The sequence below is a fragment of the Saccopteryx bilineata genome, chromosome 2, assembly GCF_036850765.1.
Source record: "Saccopteryx bilineata isolate mSacBil1 chromosome 2, mSacBil1_pri_phased_curated, whole genome shotgun sequence".
Classification (NCBI taxonomy): domain Eukaryota; kingdom Metazoa; phylum Chordata; class Mammalia; order Chiroptera; family Emballonuridae; genus Saccopteryx; species Saccopteryx bilineata.
In genome coordinates this window covers 277,313,306-277,340,242 of record NC_089491.1, presented here as the reverse complement: position 1 = coordinate 277,340,242, position 26,937 = coordinate 277,313,306, and the positions used below count along the sequence as shown (strand labels likewise).

Sequence of the window (26,937 nt, the reverse complement as noted above, 5' to 3'; positions counted from 1 at the left end):
CTCAGGGTTTCGAACCCGCGACCTCAGCATTTCCAGGTCAATGCTTTATCCACTGCGCCACCACAGGTCAGGCGTCACCCAGTTTTATCAGAACAGCATCTCTGCCCAGGGAGTTAAAGAGACCCACAAGCCTGGCCTCTGTGGATTCTAAAAGCAGCAAGTTTCTCATTAAGTGTAAATGTTTGCTGGGTTTTCAACAATTCCTCCTTTTTCTCTCCCCTTTCTCCAGATCTACATATTTAGCTTGTCACCCCCAGCTCCCAGCTCCCTTGCGGACCACGATTTGCAGCCCTGTACGAGGGGCTTATCCTCGGCTCTCAGGGTTTCTGGAGACTGGAACAGCCCGGAAGTTACATGCTCACATGTAACTCCCTTTCTCTTCTTCCATCTCTAAGGCTTCGTAGGACAGGATAACTCTGGCTACTTGTATCTGAGTCCTAAAAATTTTCCCAGTTGTAGCATAAATGGTTTCCCCCCTGAAAAAGGTATGATTGGGGGATGTAAGTGCCTGAGACCAGAGGGAGAGGGAGGAAACGGGCTCAACCACCATTCTCTTGGTTTCTCTAGATTTCAAGGAGAGTCAAAGGCAAAATGAGTATTTTAATTCAGATTCAGAAACAGATGTCACATGAATTTGGATTAGAAAACATGACAATAAGAGGCTTGTTTTTCTGGAAATGTAAGGAAAAGAAATAACCCTTAGGTTCAATGATAATTTTCTGTATCTTTCTTTTGATTCAGAATCTATATATCTTCTTCCCAAAGCACCTGCTCTAAGACCAAGTGACCCTCCATCCCTCCCTGCTAGTGGGACAGGCTAATTCCCCTCCATGTGGGTGCTAAAGACCCTGAGCTTCTGACCAACGAACAAAATTGTCCTTTAAGCCAGCAGCCCACAGGCAGTGGCACCCAAAGCCCCACTCCCAGTCCCCATGGCAGAGGACATAGAGCTGGCATTGTTTCCACTGTGTCAGGAAGGAGCCAAAAGCTGACCCTCGGCACAAATCCAGGCCCAGTGTGGACAGAAAATAAGTCTCTTGGGCCCGAGCAGGCTGCACATGGGGGCAGGAAAGGGAGCTTCTGCAGTCATTCCATCTTCAGAAAGATGGGGACACTGGACCCCCCTCCATGGCTAGGCTTCTATTAGGTACTCTGCTGCTGAGCGCCAAGGACATCTGCAAGCGCAAAGGGTCTGAACAAATCAGGGAGCTCTGCCCTAGTTGGAGATAAAGGTGACAAAGGAAACCAGGTCAGTGTATCTGTGGGCAGATGGGGCGGGGAGGCACAGCCCTCACATGGCTGCCAGCCCCACAGAGGACAGCACGGTGAGGACCAAGACTACCACCCCGGACTGGTACAGCTGGGGGATCTTCAGGCCCTTTCCGAGGTCCCATATCTGCAGGAAAGAAAAAAAAGACAGACCTTCAGCAATCAGGACCCTGGCCATTGTCACAGCTCCTTTCTCAAAGGGAAAACCCCACCTGATGGAACAGGAAGGCCTTCTTGGCCTGACTCTGGATGAAGGTTTTCTGCCCAAAACTAGACTGCTCATAAAAATTAGAGGATATTTCAAAATAAATATGAAGTGATAAAATATCCCCTAATTTTTCTGAGCAGTACAGTTCTTCAGAATGATGACAGGCATTACTCAGGAGGAAAAGTTCTATGGTCAAATCAATCTGGTAAGTATCTGACTGCAAGACTTTCAAACAACTTAGTCATGTACACTGTGGACATCCAAAACGGGTATAGACTACACACGATTCCTAGAGTCAATCCCAGACTCCTTCTGAGGAACCTCTGCCTGCCCACCACAGGACTAGTATTCTAAAAAATACTCTTAGGCATCTGGAGCACTATTTTTCAAGTTTGTTTTGACTATGACCCCCCCACTAGGAAATCTGTTTTCAATTAGTACCCTCTGTGTGTGTGTGTGTGTGTGTGTGTGTACAGTGTGTCCGTAAAGTCATGGTGCACTTTTGACCGGTCACAGGAAAGCAACAAAAGACAATAGAAATGTGAAATCTGCACCAAATAAAAGGAAAACCCTCCCACAGTTTCTGTAGGATGATGTGGCAGCATGTGCGCATGCGCAGATGATGACGTAACACCGTGTATACAGTGGAGCAGCCCACGGCCATGCCAGTCGAGATGTGGATGGTACAGATGAAAGTTCAGTGTGTTCTGTGGCTCTCTAAATTCGAATCCATGACCAAAGTGCAACGTGAATATCGGGGCGTTTATAACAAAGCGCCACCACACAGGAATAACATTACTCGGTGGGATAAACAGTTGAAGGAAACTGGCAGTTTGGTGGAGAAACCCCGTTCTGGTAGGACATCAGTCAGTGACGAGTCTGTAGAGGCTATACGGGATAGCTACCTAAGGAGCCCGAAAAAATCTGTGCATGAGCCCACATCGAACTGCACTGAATAGGTATGAAACTGGGAGAGTTTTCCTTTTATTTGGTGCAGATTTCACATTTCTATCGTTTTTTGTTGCTTTCCTGTGACCGGTCAAAAGTGCACCATGACTTTACGGACACACTGTATATATTGAAGAAAAAAACCACAGGCCAAAAATAGCCTCACTTATGCTGAATCCCATGGTACCAAACCTAGATTTAATACGTGATCTGACACTTTCAACCTCTCCCAGAAACATCTAAGTCAGTCCGTCTGTCACCCCTGGACAAGAACGGTTAGGTCATCTGTCCCATGGTCCCTCTCTATCCCCCACAGAAAGAAGATGCAATCTGCATGATAAAAACCCTTTCCGCTCTTCTCTCCAAGAAAACTTGTCATGAATGGCTTACCAAAGCCAATTACATCTTCAAATTTACTAGACTGGATTTTGTTAACATATGCATAGCAAAAGTTCATGAAACAATAAAATTTGTAATTACTATGTGCTACATTCTATGTGTTGTATTCTATTTAAACTTCTTTTTCTGTTGGTAGCAACCCACTAAACTGATGTTCTACCCATTGGGTCAAAAACCACAATTTTAAAGACACTGATTTAGACTCTTTTGTGCCCCAGGGATATTGACTTACTATTCTCTAAGTTGCTAAAAGGTCCCTTACCTACAAGTAGGGTGTTCAGGTTTCACACTTTCCACATGACTGCCTGTCCCCACACCCACCAGCTCACACTCTAAATGTAAAACTAACTAAATTAGGAGAAATTTAGGCCACAAAAAAATCGAGAGGGTAGCCCACCTCAGCCCCCAAACTGGCTATCCAGATCAGACGGGAGTCAAGCAGATCCACAAAGAGCTGCTTGCTTTCTCAGGTGCAGCACTGGAAAAACAGATGAGTTCCACTGGGCAGTGGTGATGGGCGTTCTCTAGAACACCAGAGCCCTGTCACTTCACTCCCCGCCGGGTCTTCCGGCAAAGCAGTGGTCCAGCTCAGAGGACAAGAACTACAGGCTCTCACAGAGAACAGGTGAAACCCTGGGCCCCACTCAGAGGAAAAAATAAAAGCAGACTGGGCTTCAGAAAAGCTGCACCTTAGCTCTGAGATTCTATTAAAACTGCTTTTCCTCCCCTCCCCTACAATGAGACAAGAGCCAGTAGATGGAAAGCCCTCGCTGGGCCAAGGTGTGACAGAGGAAGCTGGTCACTAATTTCAGAGAGAGCTTTGTTCTGGGGAACAAGAAGTCCATAAAGGAAATGCCCTCCCCACCCTTCCTTCCAGGGAAGTCATCTTGGATCAAAAGGAACACTGCCCTGGGGAACAGCTGACACATACACCAACTGAACAAGCCATTTCTTACTCACTTTTCTATTCCATTAAACTGTCTACTGGACCAGGTTGAAATTCAGGAAGTGCTTGTCCCCAGGCTTTAACGTGGAAGTTATAAAAGGTCAAATTAAGGCCAAAGCATCCACCTGACTAGGTGATGGTGCAGGGGATAGATAGAGTGTCAGCCTTGGATGCTGAGGACCCAGGTTTGAAACCCTGAAGTCGCTGGCTTGAGCATGGGCTTACCCGGCTTGAGCACAGAGTCACCAGCTTGACATGAGCCCCCCATGGTCGCTGGCCTGAGCAAGGAGTCACTGGCTCAGCTGGACCCTCCCCCACACCCCCATTCCTGTCAAGACAAATATGAGAAAGCAAGCAATCAATGAACAACTAAAGTGCCACAACTATGAGATCATGCTTCTCATCTCTCTCCCCTCCTGTCTGTCTGTCTCACACACACACAACAAAAGTAGTAAAACAAAATCTGAGATCCTAGATTAAAGTTGGCCCCATTTTTTCCAATAGCACAAAACAAACACCAGATAGTTAACACCCTGGGGTGATGGGAATGTCAGACTGAACAGCAACCATGATTAACTGGCTCACAATTGCATTATCGAGTCTCAAACAGGGCCTGACACTGTTCAGTAGGTACCGAGTATCCACCTAACCCATGTGTCCTCCATGCTGGATGTACAGCCGGCTTTGGGGGTCTCTTAGTAACAGCCCTCTGAAAACTGAAAGCTTACACCAAGACCCTGTGTGTACCTGCCAGGCCAGCACCGCTCAGCTCCGCCCCCAGCAGAGCTGCCCAGGGACAGAAGGATCCGGCTCAGCTTCCCCAAGAGCCTCCTCCCAGCCTCTCCAGCCCCTCCCTGGACCATGTACAAATCCCAGTGGACTTACCAAGTGTCGGATCCCGTTCCAGGTGTGATACATGAGAGGGAAGACGAGCGCAAACTTGGCCGTGTGGATCAGTGCCGGCCCCAGACTCAGGGACTTCACAAGTTCCAAATGTGACTCAAAGTTCCCAGGGAGCAACAGGGCCGACAAGCCAAAAAGAGAGACCCCTGAGGAGACAACCAAGTCAGTACAGCACAGCTGCCCACCAACTACAACTGAGAGAACACATGAGTTGGCCCATGACTGTACAAAGCATTCAGGACCACGAGCGGAGCTCAACTCACTTACAGTCACATTCCTCTAAAGCACCTGGTGCTGGGCACCCACTCTCTGTTTCTCATCAGTCTTTACATTGGTGCCCATTCACTCTTTCCCAGTCTCGCTCTGTTCTCACCTACCGTTCTCAAGAAACCTGCCTCGTCTCACCTGCATTTCCACACCATCACTATGAAAAGCTGTGAGTCTATTCACCCCTACAGAACCTGAGCAGTGGAAGGTGTTACTAGCCATGTCTTTCCATCCTTTAAAGAACTGTTTGTAAAGTTCTATTTTATAGTCAAACTAGTGTATTCATGCTTTGAAGTTCAACATGCTTTTTAGCTTTTCTGTACTGGCCACACCTTCTCTACAGCCTTGCCATGGATCAGTCTAGGCCAGCTACTCTGCTGCTGGAACAAACGAGGCCATGAACCCTTTATGATTTCTATGTCACAGGGCCAAGTTCTTGACTGTTGGCATGGCCTGATATCAGCCCTTCCCTGGGGCACTGCGCACTTCTCCCACAAGTCCTGCTTGGAGACAGCAGACCCAGCCATCTCCAGCGACCGGGTGTTTCCAACTCCTACACTGTGTGTGAGGTCGTTTTTCTACTGGAATGCCCCCTACCTCCTTTCCATGAACTTCTCACCCATCCTTCCTTCAAGCTCCCAGCTCCTTCTGCTGGTCTCTCCTCTGGGATCTCATCTCTATTAAAAAATTATCACAGTACATTATAAATATCTGTCTTATTCTTTAGATTCCTCTACCCTTGAGGGGAGAGGTTATTAATATCACTACCCAATTTCTAATGCGAAACAGGAAATTAATTAGAAGGTAGGACTGAACAGTTCTTTCTGAAATGACCACTATGAGCAAATATCCACATCACTGTATTTAGTAAACAAAGGTTTTCTAGGCACCTACTGAGCGCTAGAGGGTATGAATGGTAAATAGGCTAGATGCGGTCCTCATTCTCTGAAAAACTTAAGTCTAATGAAAGATCTATAAAAATCAAGCAAACAAAATCATTATAAATTGTGTAATAAAAACTATGAAAGAAAACTACCAGTGTAACAAGAACTATGAAGGATAGTACTGTGAAACAGAAAATTAACAACAGATCTAGAAATAGAAGCTACTTTAAATACGGGAGTAAGCAAAGTACTCTATTAAGCTGACAACTTTGTTAAAGAAGTAACCATGCATGGCAAGGGGTAGGGTGGACATTTCATATCAGGGAATAAAACTTGCATGGCTCTGTGCCCAGGAATTCAAGACCAGTGGGGCTAGAGCAGAGAGCAGGAGAGGGCGGGCAGAGATGAGTCAGGTGGGGGCCAAACCAGACAGGGCATGTGATGCCCTGCTGTTCTTGTTCGCCTAGTGCTCTCAGGGCTAAATCTGCTCCCCAGGGCCTCCCAGCTAAGCAGGAAGTACCAACTCAAGATGATAAAATGCAAGGAAGCAGAAATAAAGTAACTACGAAATTACAGTTAGAACAGCTCCATCTTGAAATCTATTCTATTGTTTCAGTGCAAGTAGGTTAAAAACCAGAACTACCCATGGACTCCCTGGCAACACCAAGCATCCCTGTAGCTGGATTCCACCATCGCTTCACCAGCCAAAGGAATGACAACATCAGATCTTAGCCAGGAATTCCTATCCTCACTCGTCACCAACAGAACTAATGTGACTGTGAATAGGGGAGACAGAGTGTTAGATAACTGCTGCAGCTCCCGCAATGCAGGACCCCACACTTGAGCCACCAGCCCTACTGATAACCATTTCACAAAAACTGTTCTCAGAAGCCTAGGAAGGACCCAGAAGGATATTATGAAAAACAAAGTGTGTTCATACCTCTAGCATTAACCAGAGAAAAAATTTAAATACAGCTGACCCCCTGTAAAGCATTTTCCTCCTATGGAGAAATGTATCAGAACCCACACACCAATTACATGTGCACTCCCCCTCCCCCTGTAATGAGCTTCACTCCCTGAAAAGGACGGCCTAAGACTAGCCTACAATCACTCTGTGGCTGTATTTCATATTATGTAAACAGACATTCTGCTCTATAACTAAGACTGTGAGATTGGAAGGTGAGTTAGTCTTTTGGGCCTGAACAATTCTGGGGGACAAAGAATGGGTGCGAAAACGGAGTCTCTGCAAGAATAAGGCTGATAACAGATCTTGACCTGAATTTGGCCAATTTCAAGTCTGCCAGCCAGCCTATCTCTGTCACATTTCTATCTCTGCTGTGGTTTCAATAAATATGACAGCAGGATGTGCTAGGGATGACTTTAAAATCCCTAAAAGAAGAACCTGAGCGTAATGGGGATTCATTAATTCATTAAAGGAATGAGTGAACAACAAGTTTAAAGGCACGCATCATTTTCTCTAAGTTAGGTTACCAAGTTGCAAAGGAGAGAGAGCCCAGTGCCAAAGAAACAGCAAAGTTCTTCTAAGTGTGTGTGTGTGTGTGTGTGTGTGTGTGTGTGCGTACATGTGCTCATAAAAACACACATACATACCTGCACTCAAGGCAACACCGGTACCACGGTGGCAAATGGACATTGCCATGGGAAGAGACCAACTGCAAAGAAACATACAAAGGCAACTGAATAAAGGAAAAGGTGACACCACACTGGAGTCCATCCTGGCAAAGAGAAGATAAACCACAGTGGAAACACAGAAACAAACAGCTTTCACTCGTGTGTGACCACTTCCCAGTGTGGAAATGAGAAACCTGATGTAAGAAGCGTCCTCCATTGTGTACCTCTGACAGGGCTGAGAGGAGGAACCAAGGATAACGCCAACTCCTTCCGTAAATAGAAAGAACAAAGGTCAGAAACACCAATGGAAGTGCATACAGTTAGAAGATAATCACCAGGAGACCAGGAGACAACCCCCTTGGTCCTTCCCTCCCATAAAACTGGAGGAGAAGAAAACCTAAACGAGATTTACATCCTTGAACTCTTTTGTTTTTTAAACTTATTTTCAAGTACAGTTGACATACACTGTTAAGCTAGTTTTAGGTATACAGCATTGTGATTAGACGTTTATATTACTTACAGAGTGATGCTCTGATAAATTTAGTGCCCATCAGACACCATTATAGCGACTGCAACATTATTGACTACTTACCTGTCATACTTTACATCCCTGTGACTTTTTTTTTTTTTTGTATTTCTCTGAAGCTGGAAACGGGGAGAGACAGTCAGACAGACTACCGCATGCGCCCGACCAGGATCCACCCGGCACACCCACCAGGGGGCGATGCTCTGCCCCTCTGAGGCGTTGCTCTGTCGCGACCAGAGACACTCTAGCACCTGGGGCAGAGGCCAAGGAGCCATCCCCAGCGCCCGGGCCATCTTTGCTCCAATGGAGCCTCAGCTGCGGGAGGGGAAGAGAGAGACAGAGAGGAAGAAGAGGGGGAGGGGTAGAGAAGCAGATGGGCGCTTCTCCTGTGTGCCCTGGCCAGGGATCGAACACGGGACTTCTGTACTCCAGGCCAACGCTCTACCACTGAGCCAACCGGCCAGGACCTCCCTGTGACTGTTTTTATAAGTACCAATTAGTAGTCAATCTCTTCACCTTTTTCACCCAGCCCCTCAGCACCCCTCCCATCTGTGACCATCAGTTTGTTCTCTGCATCCATGACACTCTGTACCCCCAAATACCCAAATTTATTCCTTAATCACTGATTCCAGATTTTCTAATCCAATTTTGCTGAATTTAGTATGTTTCTTAATCCACAGTACTTTTAATTTTTTTTACTTTATTCATTCATTTTTAGAGAGAGAAGAGAGAGAAGGGGGGAGGAATAGGAAGCATCAACTTCCCTATGTGCCTTGACCAGGCAAGCCCAGGGTTCGAAACCAGCGACCTCAGAGTCCCAGGTCAACGCTCTATCCACTACGCCACCACAGGTTAGGCCCACAATACCTTTTAAATACTTTGTCAAATACTTTTTCAAATCATGCTCTGAATTGCCAATTTGCCAAACGTTTCTGGATGGAGCAGGACAACCAACTGCTTCTGAGACTAGTTCTCACGTTCAGGAGGAAACTGGTTAGGGAGCTAGAGAGAATGGGTCTGTTCGTTCTGGAAACTCAGCTCACAGAGAATGCTGGGCATAACCAGAGCACACAGTCGACAAAAGAAGCAACTCAAGTAGGTTAAAAAGATCTCAGAAAGAGACTCCAACTATACCATGAAAATGGTCACAGGAAGAAAGGATTAATGTCCAAAGAAACAAACAAACAAAAAAACTGCCCAGGCACCACACTCTGATAAAACTCACACTTAACAGGACAAATATAAGAGGCAGAAGAAGAGCCACATAACAAAGGACAAGAGAGAACAATGTACACTTTGGTTAGAAAAATCAGGAGACTAAAACCCAGAATGAGCTGAGGCTTGCAAAAATGTCAAGGACAACAAAAAGAGGCTTTTAAAATTGTATTCTGGGAAAGAAAGCCTCCCAACTGGGATGGACAGTTTTATGTTAATGGATGAGAGTGCAATGCAGACTGTCAAAGAGAATGATTATCAGACTGAAAAAGACAGAATAAATATTGATTTGAGAGAACTGGAAAAAAAATGGTGGGGAATGTAAGACACTGCTTAGCATTCCAAATGCACTGGGCTCCGAGCCAGACAGATGAAGCTCCGCGGCTGGGAGAGCTATGGATAGAGAAGGTGCTCTGTCAGTCACCCTTCAGATACTGCAGTGGAAAACTTCAGTGACGTGAGAAACCGCTGAGTTCAATGGGCCCTCGATTTTCAAAAACCATTGTCTGGTTAGCCTGGTATGAAGTAGGTAAGGGAGACTGTATTTTCCAAATAAGCATGCCATTGTTTCCAGTCCCAGGATCTCGTGACTACTCCGCAGGCAAGTAGGATGTCCCAACCGGTTTTGCCTCTAGAAACAAAATGCAGCAGAAGCAACACTGCCTGAGCTCCAAATCTCTGTTGCTGTCCCCACATCCCTCTCTTTCTGTTCCCGCGTCCTCCTCCTTTTATCGAAGCCACAGTAGCCTGGGAAAGAGATCACATGGACAGAAAACAAGGACCTTCTACTGGCCAGCATCAGACAAGACATGTAAGGAAGTGAGCATTCATATTCAGATCCAGCCCGTGTTTTCCAGCTGAGACCTCAGACCTCACTGAGCACGGTTCCCACTTCCTGTGCAAACTTGATGTAAAAGTGTAGTGTAGAAAATCAAGATAGTTTTAATTCACTTACGGAAAAGATAAACACTAGAAGCCAGTATGATTTTCCTTACAGAAAATATTTTTCAGGAAATACTGAGATCCTTTTTGAACAAAGATTATATCTTATTTGTCTTCATATTTCTAACTCCTAAGAGGACAACACACACTATGTGTGGTCAGTATGGAATGTACTCATTTTACTTCCTTTTCTGACTATGAGTAGAATGTTAATCAAAGAAACCTAGAGACACGAGGTATAAGAATTTCAGCAATGGATCTAACAATTGTGCTGAAAATAATACGGTCAAGAAAGTAAAAAGCACCTGACCTATGGTGGCTCAGTGGACAAAGCGTCAACCTGGAGTGCTGAGGTCACTGGTTCAAAATCCCAGGCTTGCCTGGGCCAGGCACATATGAGAAGCAACTATGAGTTGATGCTTCCCAATTCTCCCTCCCCTTTTTCTCTCTCCTCTCTCTAAAAATCAGTAAATAAAATACTTAAAATAAATAAAATATTGTTATTAAAAAAAAAGTAAAAAGCTTTTCTCCAAAGGAGACATACAAATGGCCAGTAAGTGTATAAAAAGATGTTCAATACCAGTAATCATCCAGGAAATGCAAAGCAAACCCACAATGAGAGACTTCCTCACACCCATTAGGATGGATATTATTAAAATAATAATAATAGTAACCAGTCTTGGAGAGGATGTGAAGAAATTGGAACCTTTGTGCAATCCTGGTGGGAACACCAAACAGTGCAGCCCCTATTACACCCAGAGGAAATGAAAGCAGGGATTTTATACACCTGTGTCCAGAGCAGCATTACTCACAGTAGCCAAATGGTGGAAACAACCCAAATGTCATGGAAGGATGCATGGGTAAGCAAGATGAGGTCTATACATACCACACAGCTGCTCAGCTTTTAAAAGGAAAGGAATTGTGACACGAGAACAACATGGATGAGCCTTGAAGACATTGTTTTGAGTAAAATAAACCGGACACAAAAGAACAAACACTGCATGGTGTTATTTTATGAGGTCTCAGAGCAGTGAACTTCACAAGACAGAGAGCTGAATGGGGCCAGCAGGGAAGGGAACTACTGCTTACTGGGAGAGTTTCAGTTTGGAAAGATGAGAGGATTCTGGAGATGATGGTGGCGATGGGTGCACAACCACGTGAATGTACTTAATGCCACCGAACTGCACACTTAAAAATAACTAAAATGGTCGATTTTATGTGATGTGTATTTTACCAGAATAAAAACGTTTCTCTCCTGCAGCAGCAAGGCACAGAAAAGCCACGTTCCTGAGGAAGCAGCAGCAGCACAGCTGTGACTTCCCAGGGTTAAGGGCAGTGGCAGTTTCCTCCTTAGAACAGTTTGAGGCAGGATGTGGGGTTCAACTTCAAACCTGGTCCCCATTGCAACCAATCTGTGTGTTCCCCGGCACGAATGCAGTAGATTCTTTGTGCTTAACCAACCAATCAAGTTTTTTTTTTAAGTAAAAAGATAACCCAATTTAAAAAGGAGCACAGAACTTAAATATAAAAGTCTCCCAAGATATACAAATGGCCAAAAAGCACAGGAAAGATATTCAAAAGCAATAAAGGACTGTCAGGAAAAGAATGGACTTAGATCTACTCTATACAGTTCACGGTATCTATTCTACACAGTTCACTGTAGAACTAGAGCCACTACATAGAAGATTTAAGTTGAAGTAAATTCAATAAAATAAGGCTCTTTCTGATGATAACAGAAAGTCCTACTGGGAAAGGGTGACAGTGAGTCCTTTGTCACTGGAGGTGTACAAGCACAGGCAGGCAACACTTAGGAAAACACTGCTGAGAAAATTCACTCATTAGGTACAATGGTGGTTTTTATAATTTTTTTTTCCTCTGAGGAGCACCCTTTCTTCACATGCAAAATCTCAATGTAGAAAACATCATATATATCAAAGGAAAGTCACTTGGGTTGCTTAAACTGGGGGCCTACAGAGCAATCTGCACGTTGGCCCTCCTCACACAAGCACCCCAGAAGCTTAGTGAACCAGCCAAAGCCTGGGAGCACTCTTTAAATCAATAAGGTTGATGACCTAATTAAATTTTAATAATCCTTCTAACACTTTAGTGTTGAACATTTTATTCTATCACCCTTTTGAAGGACTCATTTTCTCCTGATAACTTAATCCTTGCATACATTTTTGCTTGACAAACTGACTCAATATTTGAAGAGATAAAAAGGGCTTCAGAAACTGCTAACTCAACCTTTACTTCTATGCCCCCTCCAAAACCTTCAACATTTAGCAATAGGAAGTATGATTCCAAACATCTCAGACATCTTTCCCAAACATGTCACCTTGGAAACAGCCCTGTGGTCACTACTATTTCTCTCTTTTCCACAATTGTGTCTGGAGCTTCAAAACTAGACGAACAAACAAGATAATAGAAGACTCTCCTCAACAGCCTACTACCAATTATTATCTGACCCGTGAAAAAGGCCATGGCTTTCCACAGAGACTAAGAATAATTTGAGAAGTTCTTCAATATTAGAATCCTCCTCTAACCTTTTATTTCTTAAAAAAAAAAATGTTTCCCCACAAAGTAGCAAGAACTGAGATCATGTATCAGTATCCTTCTGTTTTAATACTGGACACGCGTCCAATTCCTGCAATCAGAATTATTTCTGGAATCCAGCTTGGAAAAAATCTGAAGGGTTGTGGTATTTGTGGAGGTGGTTAAAAAATGGCCAGCCTCTCTGGCAGGAGCCCAAGTCAAGAGGGTAGCAGAGCACAAGATGCTTCGCTGGGTTAGCTAGAAAGGAGCAGGTCTTGGGGAAGACACTGGAGTAACAGCTGCTGACGCTACTTCTGAGGACAACAGATAGTAGACACATACGTAGGTGTGTCTGTGTGCACACACATGTCCCAGCTCCATCCACTGAAAGGACCTAGCAGTAATGACACCATATTAGCAGTGAGCACATCCAGCATCCAGATGACCTCACAGGGGCCACCCTGAAGAACTCTCACTGGCCAAGTCTGGGACCTGAATATCAAAGCAGATGAGAGTTAACAGTGTAACCCTGTGGGCAAAATAACTAAGAAATCTCTCTACCTCTACCTCTCTACTTCTACCTCTACCTCTGATTCTGGCTCTGGAAAGAGACCCTAAAACCCTCATAATCTCTTGAGCAACAGGGATGCTAGGAGCATCTCTTGTTCTAGTATTTGGTCTTCGATCCTGGTTCCTGACACACAGTTGATAATCCAGTGGCATCTCCTGGGTGGTAAGAGGATCCTCTGTTCTAACGAGGGGACTCTGGATGAGGACTGGTCACCAGAAAAACCAAAACCATGATTAGAAGCTTGGAACTTCCAGTCTCACCCTCACCTCTCTCCATGGAGGGAAGACAGGCTACAGGTTGAATTAATGACAATTATGCCCATGTGTTGAAGCCTCCATACCAATCCCAGAAGTACAGGGTTGGTAAGCACATCCTCATGTCAGGAGGGTGGGCACCCCACTCCACAGGGACAGAAGCTCCTGCGATCAGACCTTCACACACAAGAAGGACCCACAAGGGTATGTGGCCGCTCAACTGTATCATCTGTGATGTCCTTTTTTTTTTTTTCTGAAGCTGGAAACAGGGAGACACAGTCAGACAGACTCCCGCATGCGCCTGACCGGGATCCACCCGACACGCCCACCATGGGGCGATGCTCTGCCCACCAGGGGGCGATGCTCTGCCCATCCTGGGCGTCGCCATGTTGCGACCAGAGCCACTCTAGTGCCTGAGGCAGAGGCCACAGAGCCATCCCCAGCGCCCGGGCCATCTTTGCTCCAATGGAGCCTTGGCTGCAGGAGGGGAAGAGAGAGACAGAGAGGAAAGCGCGGCGGAGGGGTGGAGAAGCAAATGGGCGCTTCTCCTGTGTGCCCTGGCCGGGAATCTGTGATGTCCTTTATATAGTAATAAACCAGTTAATGAAAGTAAACATTTCCAAGTTCTGTGAGCCCAAATCACAGGGGTCGTGGGAAGTCCTGAGGGATAGCTAGCCAGGATGGTCACAACCTGGGACCTGGGACTGTCATGTGAAGTGGGGCAGCCAGGTGGAATTGAGCCCCTAACCTGTAGGGCTGAGCTAACATCAGGAAGGGTCATCACCAAACTAGGGATGCCCTGTTGGTGTCTGGAGCCGGAAAACTGACTGGTGTAGGAAAAACCCCTACACACTTGGTGACAGAGTGCTGAGCAGAGAAGAAACTGTGGCATTTTCCTTTAGTTGGTTTCATAAAAATACAGAAGAAATGAACAAGTTTTTCCTTTTAGGAGTCCTTGAGATTGTACCGATAAAGAAAGCAAGCTTCATTCACCCTAGTAATAAATAAATCAAGAAGGTACAATGGAATTAGAAAAATCAAAATTTGGCAACCGTCATCATAATAACTGCTTTAGGTATAAAAGTCTGATGAGAAATAGAATATTCATAGTCTCAGGGTAGCTACCCACAAAATCAGTATCAATTAGTAAACACAAACTTAGCAAACACATCTTAACCAGTGATGAAAGTTCGCATCACCAGTAACGGAATAAACCATTAGGGGCCTCCCTAGACGCCTGCACTTAGAACACAGCCATCTCTCTGAGATGGTGTTCCTGCCAAAAATGCATCAACCACAGGATCGCATCCAACTAACCCAAACAGAGCAGCTTTCTAAAAATGTCAAGGTCATAAAAGATAAGGAAAGATTAAACTGTTCCATTCTGAAGGAGGTCAAAGAGGCCACTAAAAGTAATAACACTACCCCAGTGGGATTCTAGACCGATAAAGGACATTTTGAACAACTGGCAAAATCTAAATGGGATCTGAGGGTCAGATGCTAACTGGATCAATGTTAAATTTCTGATCGTGATGACTGCACGATGGAGAGTCCTTGAATTTAGGAAGCACATGTTCAAGTATAAAGGGCCTGTGGTAGGCAGAATAATGACCTCCCTAAAGATTAGCACCTGCTAATTCCCAGAACCTGTATTTTAAGATTGCAGATGACATGAAGGTTGCTAATAAGCTCCCCTGAAGATAAGGTAACCACTCTGGATTATCTGGATGGACCTAGTATAATCGCAAGGGTCCTTAAAAGTAGAAGAGGCTGGCAGAAGAGGACAATCAGAAGATGTGTGACATCAAAAGCAGGGTCAAAGTAATAATGAGAGACGAACTTGACCCAGTCACTGCTGGTTCTAAAGATGGAGGAAGGGTCCATGAGCCAAGGAATCCAGAGCAGCCTCTAGAAGCTGGAAAAGACCAGGAAGCCGATTCTCTCCTGGAGCCTCCAGAAGGGACTAGCTCTGCCCACACACACCTAGACTTTAGCCCAGGGGGTCCCTGTCAGACTCTCACCTTAGAACTGTTGCATAATAAATGTGCTGTTTTAAGGCGCAAATTTGTGCTAACCTGTTACAGATATAACAGAAAACTGACACCGGGGTGATGGGCAACATCATCTCTGCACTTGTTCTTAAATCCCTCAGACATGTGAACACCCTGTGAAGCTGCATAAAGGTACATGGGAACTCTGTGCACGATTTCAGCAACTTTTATGCAAATTTGAAGTTGCTACAAAATAATTTAAGAAAATCAACAGCACTTTAACTTACCATGATTTTTCCAAGGGTAGCTTTGTAGGATAGAATAGATTATCTTTCTAACACCAGAAGATAGAATTTAGTCAGCTTCTTATAACCAGGGAAGCTAGGCCAGTCCAGGACTTGGGCCCACTCCCCCAAGGTTCCCTGGTCCCAGAGCCCTTACCCGTAGATGGTGATATGAGGGGACAAAGGACGGTTTGAACCAGTGTTCTTGCTCCAGAATCTCTCCATCTCCTCCTTGGCTGTGGTTCCCATAGGAACAGCGCTAAAATGAAACCGGAAGGTTTTTAATTAAAAGTAAAGTTGGTTTAAACATTTTATATAACAAAAAGTTAAAGTAAAAAAAGGTTACCTTCACTGGACTGGAGGAACCTCTATATAAGGAAAACATGTTTGTCCACTCACTTCATCTTTTTTTTTTTTTTTTTACAGAGACAGAGAGAAAATCAGAGAGAGGAATAGATAGGGACAGACAGACAGGAACAGAGAGAGATGAGAAGCATCAATCATTAGTTTTTCGTTGCGACACCTTAGTTGTTCATTGATTGCTTTCTCATATGTGCTTTGACCGTGGGGCTACAGCAGACCGAGTAACCCCTTGCTTGAGCCAGCAACCTTGGGTCCAAGCTGGTGAGCTTTGCTCAAATCAGATGAGCCCGTGCTCAAGCTGGCGACCTTGGGGTCTTGAACCTGGGTCATCGGCATCCCAGTCTCACGCTCTATCCACTGCGCCACTGCCTGGTCAGGTTCACCTCATCTTTATACAAAGCTCGACTCCGTTATTAATAACCTCAACCTCCCAGACCAGAGGATAACTCTTCCTTCCATTCCCCTCATGCACAGCACCACCACCAAAAACTCAGCTGCTTGCCTGACCAAGCGGGTTCAAGACCACGAGGTCGCCAGCTTGAGCACGGGCTTATCTGGTTTGTGTAAGGCTCACCAGCTTGGACCCAGGGTCGCTGGCTTGAGCAAGGGGTTACTCGGTCTGCTATAGTCCCCCAGTTAAGGCACATATGAGAAAGCAATCAATGAACAACTAAAGTGCCACAATGAAAAACTGCTCTCTGTTCCTGTCTGTCTGTCCCTACCTATGACTCTCTCTCTGTAAAAATAAATAAATAAATAAATAAATAAAAAAGCTCTGGATGGGCATCAGGGCAAACACAGTATTTCAAAGCCATTTACAGCCAGGCCTGTGGTGGCGCAGTGGATAAAGCGTTGACCTGGAAATGCTGAGGTCACCGGTTCGAAACCCTGGGCTTGCCTGGTCAGGGCACATATGGAAGTTGATGCTTCCAGCTCCTCCCCCCTGTCTCTCTCTCTCCTCTCTGTCTCTCTCTCTCTCTGTCTCTCTCTCTCCTCTCTAAAAAAAAATGAATAAATAAAATAAAAATTAAAAACCATTTACACAGGTGGGTGACACGTTCCAAGGCCACGCATGCTCCCTCACACATTGCTACCTGTTCTCATTGGCTCCTCAAGACGCCCTTCCAGGTTCACAAAAATAAAACACTGTGTTCAGCTCAGTGCCTCTGAATAGTTTCTTGGTTTCCCTTATCTTGGGGCTAGGTTGAAGCCAACTGTTAAACAGCAATGTCCAACAATTTATTATGTACCTACACTAAACATGATTCCATCCCCTCTCAGAGAAGTATCTTCCCACAGATTACTTATTAATAACAAAAGGAAAATAACAGTACCTTCGTAGTGGGAAGTACCAAGCAGACATTTCCTTATTCAAATGATCAAAGTAAAATCACTGACAATGGGACAAACGGCCCCATGTGTCCCTCCCATGATGTACTGATGCTGCACCATAACCCACATTGTACTCCTGCCAGGAACGGATACCTGAGTCTAGGGGTCCCCAAACTACAGCCCGTGGGCCGCATGAGGCCCCCTGAGGCCATTTATCTGGCCCCGCCGCACACCCGGAAGGGGCACCTCTTTCATTGGTGATCAGTGAGAGGAGCATAGTTCCCATTGAAATACTGGTCAGTTGCCCTGGCCGGTTGGCTCAGCGGTAGAGCGTCGGCCTAGCGTGCGGAGGACCCGGGTTCGATTCCCGGCCAGGGCACACAGGAGAAGCGCCCATTTGCTTCTCCACCCCTCCACCGCGCCTTCCTCTCTGTCTCTCTCTTCCCCTCCCGCAGCCAAGGCTCCATTGGAGCAAAGATGGCCCGGGCGCTGGGGATGGCTCCTTGGCCTCTGCCCCAGGCGCTAGAGTGGCTCTGGTCGTAACATGGCGACGCCCAGGATGGGCAGAGCATCGCCCCCTGGTGGGCAGAGCGTCGCCCCTGGTGGGCGTGCCGGGTGGATCCCGGTCGGGCGCATGCGGGAGTCTGTCTGACTGTCTCTCCCTGTTTCCAGCTTCAGAAAAAAAAAAAAAAAGAAATACTGGTCAGTTTGTTGATTTAAATTTACTTGTTCTCTATTTTAAATATTGTATTTGTTCCCATTTTGTTTTTTTACTTTAAAATAAAATATGTGTAGTGTGCATAGGGATTTGTTCATAGTTTTTTTATAGTCCGGCCCTCCAACAGTCTGAGGGACAGTGAACTGGCTCCCTGTGTAAAAAAGTTTGGGGACCCCTGCCTGAGTCCATCCATCAGAGAAACCCAACCTGACAGACACTCTTCAAAGCAACTGACCCACATTCTTCAAACTGTAAATGTCATAAAAGACAAACAGAAGCAAGAAACAGTTCCAGATTCAAAGACACTAAAGAAATACAACAGCTAAATACAACATGTGAGATCCTAGATGGGGATAAACTATATTTCTATAGTCCATTATTTGAGACAAAAAGAAAACTTGAAAACTGACCGTATAAAGAATGAAAGTAGATCAATGTTAAATTTCCTGAACTTGATGACTGCATTTGTATAATTATATCGTGTTATATAAAATAATGCTCTTGTTCTTATGGATAGTTAGTGGCATCATGACTCCTGCAACTTAACTACTAAGAATTCAGAGAAAATAATAACAATAATTAAATATATAATCAACTACATTATCAATATTAGGCCAGATTAAAACTACAGAAATATCTATTTCATATGGTACAACCTAAAATGTATAGTAATAAGTAAACATAGCCACTGTTAACAACTGATAAATCTAGGTGAATGGCATACAGAAGTTTACTATATTCTTTCAACTTTTCTGTATGTATATTTCCAAAATTAAAAGTTAAAAAACACAAAAAAAAACACAGAGGCAATTGTTGAAGTCAATAGACTACAAATGAATATAGCACGAAGAAATATATTTAAAGATTAATTCCTGTCCAAAATTAAAGGTTACAAGAAAGAAAAGCATTACAGGAAGAAAGACTAAACAGAAAAGAAGAAAATCAGATATCAAGGAAGAAATCAAGAACTGGATTAAACTGATGAAGTTAAATACAGCAGAAAAGCTAAAAATGAGAAAGATTAAGAAAAGACCAAAGGAATGTTCTTGTCCTTCCTTCTATTACAGGAGGAGAAAACCAGAGACCACCACTGCATTCTCAGCCAACCATCTACAGCGTCTCACTTTCATACATGTCCCCAAAATCTAAGCCAACTATCTACTGCTTCTCCCTGAGGGAAAAATACATTAAGTAATAATAATACTCACAGATTTAGAAACTTACTTTCTGATACAGAGCTGAGGACTGAGATGGGCACGGAGGCAATGGCGGCCAACATGTCTGCAAGACGAGAGAACCAGAGTCAATACACACTCAGAGGTAAACCTCAGGAGACTGCTGCTTTTCTTTTGCAACACGTTAAACTTAGGGTGTGTGTGTGGGGGGGGGGGATTAAGAATAAGACAGAAACAAGGACAGTATCAGTGCCCTTGAGATTATTTTCTCAAATTAGCTAAGGTTATAGGGAAGGCAAAACCTTAAATAACTTGAGAATAATCACAAATCTTACCTACAAGTGCAAAATAAAGCTGTGGCTGCACATAAATAACACAAAGTAAAAAAAGATTAGTTGGTAACGTTTAACAGAGAAATACAGAGAGTGACTTTTTAAGCTAGGTCATGAAGGAGGGGATGGTTAAAACTCCACGCACAGGCAGCGCCTCCAGCAAGGGGAAGATTACAAGGTGGAAGACCAGAGGTCTGTGAAGGGAGGGTCCTAAACGCTAAGCTTTCATTTTAGAAACTACATCACATTTCAGACAAGCTGGATGAGCTCCAAGTCAAGTCTTTCCATATAACACTGCGAAAATGTGGGAACACAAAGATTTCTTTCCTACCTACAGGAAAAGGTACTTGAAGGGGACATACAAGTTTTCTACTAAAAAGTTGCTACTTTTCAAGTCTGTAACTAAGATGCAGGCAGGCATTCTATCTGAAGGGAACAAAAGTGACCCAGAGTCTACAAAATAGGGCACAGTATGATAACATGAATGTTACACTCACATTATCATATCAAACTTTTCCATAAGTACTTAAGTGAATGAATTATCACAGTGAAACTCTGGGACTAAAATTTAAAATACACTCAGGCTACAAAGTCCACTGTGTCTCCACTGTGACAAGGCACCGCAGGGACACGTCTCAGTAAGACCCCCTGGTCTACACAAGCTCACGAGGGTCCTCCCATGACTGAGTAGATGCATCATTTCAAGAACCTCATGCTTTACACTATCACACAAGAAGGGCCCACAACTTGGAGAACAAATAATCCAACCAACACTTCCTCCAGCTCTTCTCTCTTTCCAGCTTTGGAGGCAAGAGGTGAATATGGACATTGTGTATCCAAGGCTCCCAGAAAGAAGTGGGAACGAATCTCTTTAACTCAATTGAAGTAATTGTGACTCTGAAGTTGCAGGGCTCGCATTCCTCACACCAGGCGAGGTCCAGCCCCTCAGCTCCCCAGTGAGAGTTTGCAGATGTGGGCTGGAATCTACAGCCTCTCTCTGTCCAGCGCTATTGTTTCCCAAATACCAATGTAAACTTTCCACAAGGCCCTAACAGAAACTAGCTGCACAAGCTCCATAACCTTATCTGAAATATGACAAAAGAATTTATCTGTCCTTGTCTTTCATGTGGAACCAGGAACTCTGAAAAGATTTCTTTTCCCACCCAGAAACAGTGCTTTGTATGTTACAGCTAGGAAGTAATAGTACTTTCTTTGTTTTGTTTTTATTTTATTTTCACCTATTTATTTTTATTTTTTTGCAAAAGAGAGAGAGACAGAGAGGGACAGGAAGGAAGAGAGATAAGCAGCATCAACCTGTGGTTGCGGCACTAATTGTTCATCAATTGCTTCTCATACGTGCCTTGACTGGGGAACTCCAGCCAAAGCAGTGACACCTTGCTCAAGCCAACGACCTTGGGCTCAAGCCAACTTCCTTTGGGCTTGAGCCAACCAGCAACGTGTTTTGAATCTGGGACCTCAGTATCCCAGGTTGATGTTCTATTCACTGTGCCACCACTAGTCAGGCTCTTTGTTTTATTAAAGAAACCCAGAACTTGTCATTTCTAGTTAGTGTTGTCCCCTTCTAAATGCCTTATACATGTCTCCCCCAAAATGTAATCACTGCTCAAATGGTTTTTGAAACTCCTCTCTGGATTGGGCAACAGCAGTAATGAAGACAGAACACTAACACTGGACAAAGTAGAGAGCCAGACTGGAGATATAGATTTGCACAGGTTGTGTGACCTCAGGAAGTCACTGAGCTTCAGCTTCATTTATAAAATGCGACTGATATTACCTACCTGACCAGTTGCTAAGAGGGTTCCATGAGAAAATATACAGGAGCCCTGGCCGGTTGGCTCAGTGGTAGAGCGTCGGCCTGGCGTGCAGAAGCCCCAGGTTCGATTCCCGGCCAGGGCACACAGGAGAAGCGCCCATTTGCTTCTCCACTCTTCCCCCTCTCCTTCTTCTCTGTCTCTCTCTTCCCCTCCCGCAGCGAGGCTCCATTGGAGCAAAGATGGCCCGGGCGCTGGGGACGGCTCCTTGGCCTCTGCCCCAGGCGCTGGAATGGCTCTGGTCGCAACAGAGCAACGCCCCGGAGGGGCACAGCATCGCCCCCTGGTGGGCGTGCCGGGTGGATCTCGGTCGGGCACACGCGGGAGTCTGTCTGACTGTCTCTCCCCGTTTCCAGCTTCAGAAAAATACAAAAAAAAAAAAGAAAAAAAGAAAATATACAGGAAAGCATGCTCTAAACTGCAATGCACCACAAGTATGAATATTAACATTCCACTGGTCTCCCCAACGCTCTTGAGAAGTCATATCACATTCTCTTTAAAACCATCAGTGGTGATAAAAATAATCATCCACTGAAAGTGAATTTGACTTAAAAAAAAAAGTTATTCAAAACCAAGTCTGTGATCAAATTAAATATGACTATTTTTGGTCCTAAATAAGATATCACTATAATATGAGTTTCTTATATGACCTCTAAACTTAATTGGATGGTATGCCAAGAAGTTTCACATATGTCTGGGACAACAGCAACACTAAGTGGATGTATAGCCTGACAGGACATGATAAACAGCAATCATTTATATACAAAAGTTAGGGTTAATGGCGATTAGCCCACAACTAACCCCCAAACTACAAAGTCAGTCATCCTTGATTTCCTCTTTCCTCTCACTCTGGCCTATGTGCAAGACATCACCCATGCCTACCAATATGATCTAGAAATTTCTGTCCACTGTTTTAGTCTGTCGCCTGTTCAATTCTCACTCAGAGCACTATCACGGAGTTCCTAAACTATCTCCCTAGCATCAATATCTTCTCTATCATTTACTATTATCAGAGCTTACTTACTAAAAAATAGAGCTGATTCCACTGATCTTCTACCTAAAAGTCTTCAACCATTTCCTACTGCTTTAGTATAATGTTCATACTGTGCCCAAACAAGGCCCTTCTCAACACTGCCCAATCCAACTCTCTGGGTCTATTTTCCAACAAATTCCCTTTAACCCCTACACTACCACTGAATGCTACCAGACATCCACACAGTGCATGCTCTTTTTTTAGACCTGGAGAGAGGAAGGGAGATGAGAAGCATCAATTCTTCGTTGTGGCACCTTAGTTGTTCATTGACTGCTTTTCATACATGCCTTGACTACTGGCTCAAGCCAAGACAGTGACCCCTTATTCAAACCAGCAACCTCTTGGCTCAAGCCAGTGACCTTGGGATCATGCTGATGATCCTAGACTCAAGCCAGCAATCCTGCGTTCAAACCAGCCAGATTGCACTCAAGCCAGATGAGCCCACACTGCAAGCCAGTAATCTCGGGGTTTCAAACCTGGGACCTCAGCAATCCAGGTTGTCACTATCCATTGTGCCACCACTGGTCAGACCAGTACAAGCCCTCTTATGGCCACATGCCTTTGCTCATGCTGTTCTCTAACTAGAATCTCCCTCACGGTGTGATAAACTCATACTTCAAAACATAACCCTGATGGCAACTTCACCATTTCTTTAGCCTTACCTGCCACGCTTGTCATGATTGCACAATGCTTGTTCATATCTCCACATCAACATGAATACATGTTGCTTAATAATTACCCTACTTATCTCCTCTGCTAGACTTTGAGCTCAAGGACAGGCCTGGAACACATAGCACCTATAATAATAACTAACACATAGAAGGGGCTCAAAAAAATGGTTTGTGAATGAACATGTTTATTTTAAAAAGCAGTCTCCCAAATTTAGAGTTAAAACTTATTTTTGGAGGTGTTCCACATGTAGAATTTAATATGCTGAGTAATGTCCAAAAGGTTAATGATTCTTTTTTTTTTTTTTTCCCCACAAGGTTAATGATTCTTGGTAACTGTGCATATACACAACATGGTCAGGTAGAAGCCTAGCTGCTCGCTCGCTCTCTCTTGGTCGTAGCTTGGGCAAGTCATTCCCTGAGTGTCAATGAAGTCTGCTTTACTCTGCTGGTTATTTGTGGCTGGCTAATCTGTGTATACAAAATAGACACACTATAGAGTATACAAAATATAGAGCACTATTCAAAAACCATGACATATAGTTTTCTGACAGCTAATAATATTTAACAAAGTATTAAAAATGTTCAACCAATATTTCGCTTAAGTGGACCCAAGTTACTACTTTTATTCACAAATGAGGAATGTATAATCATGGAATCAATGACTTTGACTTGTTCAAAATAAACAGAATTAGTGGCCCTGACTGGATAGGTCAGTTGGTTAGAGCATCATCCTGTAATGCAGAGGTTGCTGGTTCAATCTCTGGTCAGGGCACATACAGGAACAGACCTACTGTATTTCCCCATGTATAAGACACACCTTAATTTTGGGGTCCAAAATTTGAAAGAACAAAAAAACAGTATTACATAAAGTTATTGAACTCAAGTTTCATTCATCATAAAATTAATACAACTCACTACTGTCAAAACTCCCATCCATAAGCTTGTCCTCATCTGTTCTGATGACGAATCACTGTCTTCATATATCGCCTCGTCCTCAGTTCCATCTATGGCATTTGAAATGCCACAACCACTGTATGAGACATACCCAGTTTTTAGACTCCAATTTTTTCAGAAAAAGGTGCATCTTATAAATGGGGAAATATAGTATGTTCCTGTCTCCCCGTCTCTCCCTTCTTAAAATTTAAATAAATAAATAAATAAATAAATAAATAAAATTAAATGGAATTAGTGACACTAGAACTAGAAACCAGCTCCTAATTTCCTAGAAGGTATTTTTCTTTAAGGTTAAATCAGCACTTTATACAGTTCCAAATCCCTCTAATGAAGTTAGAACTGTAAATTCATTAAGATTTTTGTTTTAAAGCACCCTTATAAAATCCCTTGTGAGAAATGAACAGAGAAGAGCCCTTCCTAGGAGAGCCTTGGATTACAACTAATGAAAAATGTATTTCTGGGCACTGAATCCTGGTGGTGACAATCCTAAAGAACTGAAAGTGATACTGCCTAACACAGTTCCTGAGTGTGATCCTCAGCTTCTAACCCTGATCTTGAAACTCCTAAAATGAACCAATATGATCATTTCAAGGTAAATATGAATTCCACCAACAGCCCTTGACCACTATGAAAATATGATCTATCACGGAATCCAAAAATATTCAATTATGATCAGACTCCAATAAAAGAGGCAGCTCTGGCAAGAGACTGGAAAACCCTGACCAGGCGGTGGTGCAGTGGATAGAGCATCGGACTGGGATGCAGAGGACCCAGGTTCGAGACCCCAAGGTCGCCAGCTTGAGCACGGGCTCATCTGGTTTGAGCAAAGCTCACCAGCTTGGACTCAAGGTTGCTGGCTCCAGCAAGGAGTTACTCGGTCTGCTGAAGGCCCACAGTCAAGGCTCATGAGGAAGCAATCAATGAACAACTAAGGTGTCACAACAAAAAACTAATAATTGATGCTTCTCATCTCTCTCCCTTCCGGTCTGTCTGTTGCTATCTATCCCTCTATCTGACTCTCTTGTCTCTGTAAAAAAAAAAGAGAGAGAGAGAGAGACTGGGCAAGGCATACTTTATCAACAAACGATCCATTTGTAAATGAGAGGCACAGAGAATAAAGGATTAAGATAACCCATTCCTGCCCTGGCCGGTTGGCTCAGCGGTAGAGCATCGGCCTAGCGTGCGGAGGACCCGGGTTCGATTCCCGGCCAGGGCACATAGGAGAAGCGCCCATTTGCTTCTCCACCCCTCCGCCGCGCCTTCCTCTCTGTCTCTCTCTTCCCCTCCCGCAGCCAGGGCTCCATTGGAGCAAAGATGGCCCAGGCGCTGGGGATGGCTCTGTGGCCTCTGCCCCAGGCGCTAGAGTGGCTCTGGTCGCAACATGGCGACACCCAGGAGGGTCGCAACATGGCGACGCCCAGGATGGGCAGAGCATCGCCCCCTGGTGGACAGAGCGTCGCCCCTGGTGGGCGTGCCGGGTGGATCCCGGTCGGGCGCATGCGGGAGTCTGTCTGTTTCTCCCTGTTTCTAGCTTCAGAAAAATGAAAAAAAAAAAAAAAAAAAAGATAACCCATTCCTGAATTCAACTCCAAAAGTAATCCTTTTGTCAACAGAGAAAACTAAATCAAGTCCCTCTATTTTTATACTGGGTTGACTTCTGTGGGAAGAGAAACGAGGAGACCTTTGGGCAAATCAGGAATGAAATCTCAACAGCATTCAAGTGAACTTTCCATAACAAATGGTTTCTAAAAATAGGGCTGGCACAAAGCTACATTGGGAATTGTACCAGTTTTAGCATAAAGTCACTAAAATCGCCAGGTCAGAAAGGCTCTGGGCAGAGCACGAGGCCTAGACAGTGGGCAGTTCAGGACGGAAGAAATCCTAGGCTGTTTCTCTGGACAGGACTGACCGCAGAGAGAACTTGGAGCTCCTCCTCCCCCTCGTAACAAGAGACACTAACGCTGAGTCCCCTGGGCTACGGTGGGGGGCAGAGCAACCCCTCCGGACGCTACTGCTCACGACCCGCAGGTGGGGCCCAGGCCTCCCGCACCTTCGGGCGATGCCCACGCGCGGGCACGCTCACGAGCAGCAGCGGGGTTCGCAGGAGTTAGGAGCAAAGGCAAAGGACGTCAAGACACCCTCCCCAAAGGCCCAATCCCTAAAGGAGATCTCGAAATGGCAGAGCCCCTGGCTGGCTGACCTCAGTTACACGCACCCCTCGTTTTACCGCGCCCCACAGACGTGTCATGGGGATTGTGCTTGTTTGTTTTGGTTTGTTTTAAGCACCAAGATTAATTCCGGCTTCAGGGCAACCCCCGCCCTCGCCCACTGCGCGCTCTACGGAACACGCCCCGTCTCCGAGCTCTGCCTGCATTTACTCCCCGGAGCGGCGGCGGAGAGAGACCGGGGCCAATTTCACGGTGGGCAGCAGACGGGGACGGCGACAGCGCGCGGGTGACCCCGAGCCCCGCGGAGGATCCACACCCACAGGCCTTTCCCTGCTCGGGCACAGGGTGCACACCCGTCAGAAAGGTCCCAGCGGCCAAGGCGAGCCTCCAGAGGGTCGCGGCACCGACCCCGAGCCCCACAGGAAAGTCACCTCAGCAAGAGCGCAGCCATCTTGGTTTCCGGTCTGGACGGAAGTGACGTAAGGCCCTGCCCCTCACGGCGGCGACGCGGACCTGTCACGTGGCCGCGCGGGTGCTATAAAAAGGTCGGTGTCAATACAGTCTGTAGACGTCGTCGGATCCCCTGGG

General features: G+C 45.1%; 1 protein-coding gene across 2 annotated transcripts; it reads right to left on the bottom strand.

Moving 5' to 3' along the window:
• Window positions 1-580: 580 nt before the first annotated feature.
• Window positions 581-26,937, bottom strand: SDHC (succinate dehydrogenase complex subunit C). 2 transcript variants are annotated; one of them, XM_066260988.1, is made up of 6 exons: window positions 26,781-26,937; window positions 19,409-19,465; window positions 15,929-16,030; window positions 7,436-7,497; window positions 4,656-4,819; window positions 581-1,396 (listed from the first exon to the last, which is right to left on the bottom strand). In XM_066260988.1, exons 1-6 carry the CDS (start codon window positions 26,798-26,800, stop codon window positions 1,292-1,294), a joined length of 510 nt encoding a protein of 169 aa, XP_066117085.1. In that variant the 5' UTR covers window positions 26,801-26,937; the 3' UTR covers window positions 581-1,291. The 2 variants fall into 2 exon arrangements, with proteins under 2 accessions (XP_066117085.1, XP_066117086.1); XM_066260989.1 differs by having other exon boundaries at window positions 26,703-26,804.

What these genes read in the sequence shown, in the direction of transcription:
- SDHC (XM_066260988.1), bottom strand. Translation starts at nt 26,800, where the DNA reads ATGGCTGCGCTCTTGCTGAG. An exon ending in CCTCAGCTCTGTATCAGAAA is followed by an intron (nt 16,031 to 19,408) that starts GTAAGTTTCTAA and finishes GTTTCATTTTAG; the next exon opens with CGCTGTTCCTATGGGAACCA. An exon ending in CGGTGTTGCCTTGAGTGCAG is followed by an intron (nt 4,820 to 7,435) that starts GTATGTATGTGT and finishes TTGTCTCCTCAG; the next exon opens with GGGTCTCTCTTTTTGGCTTG.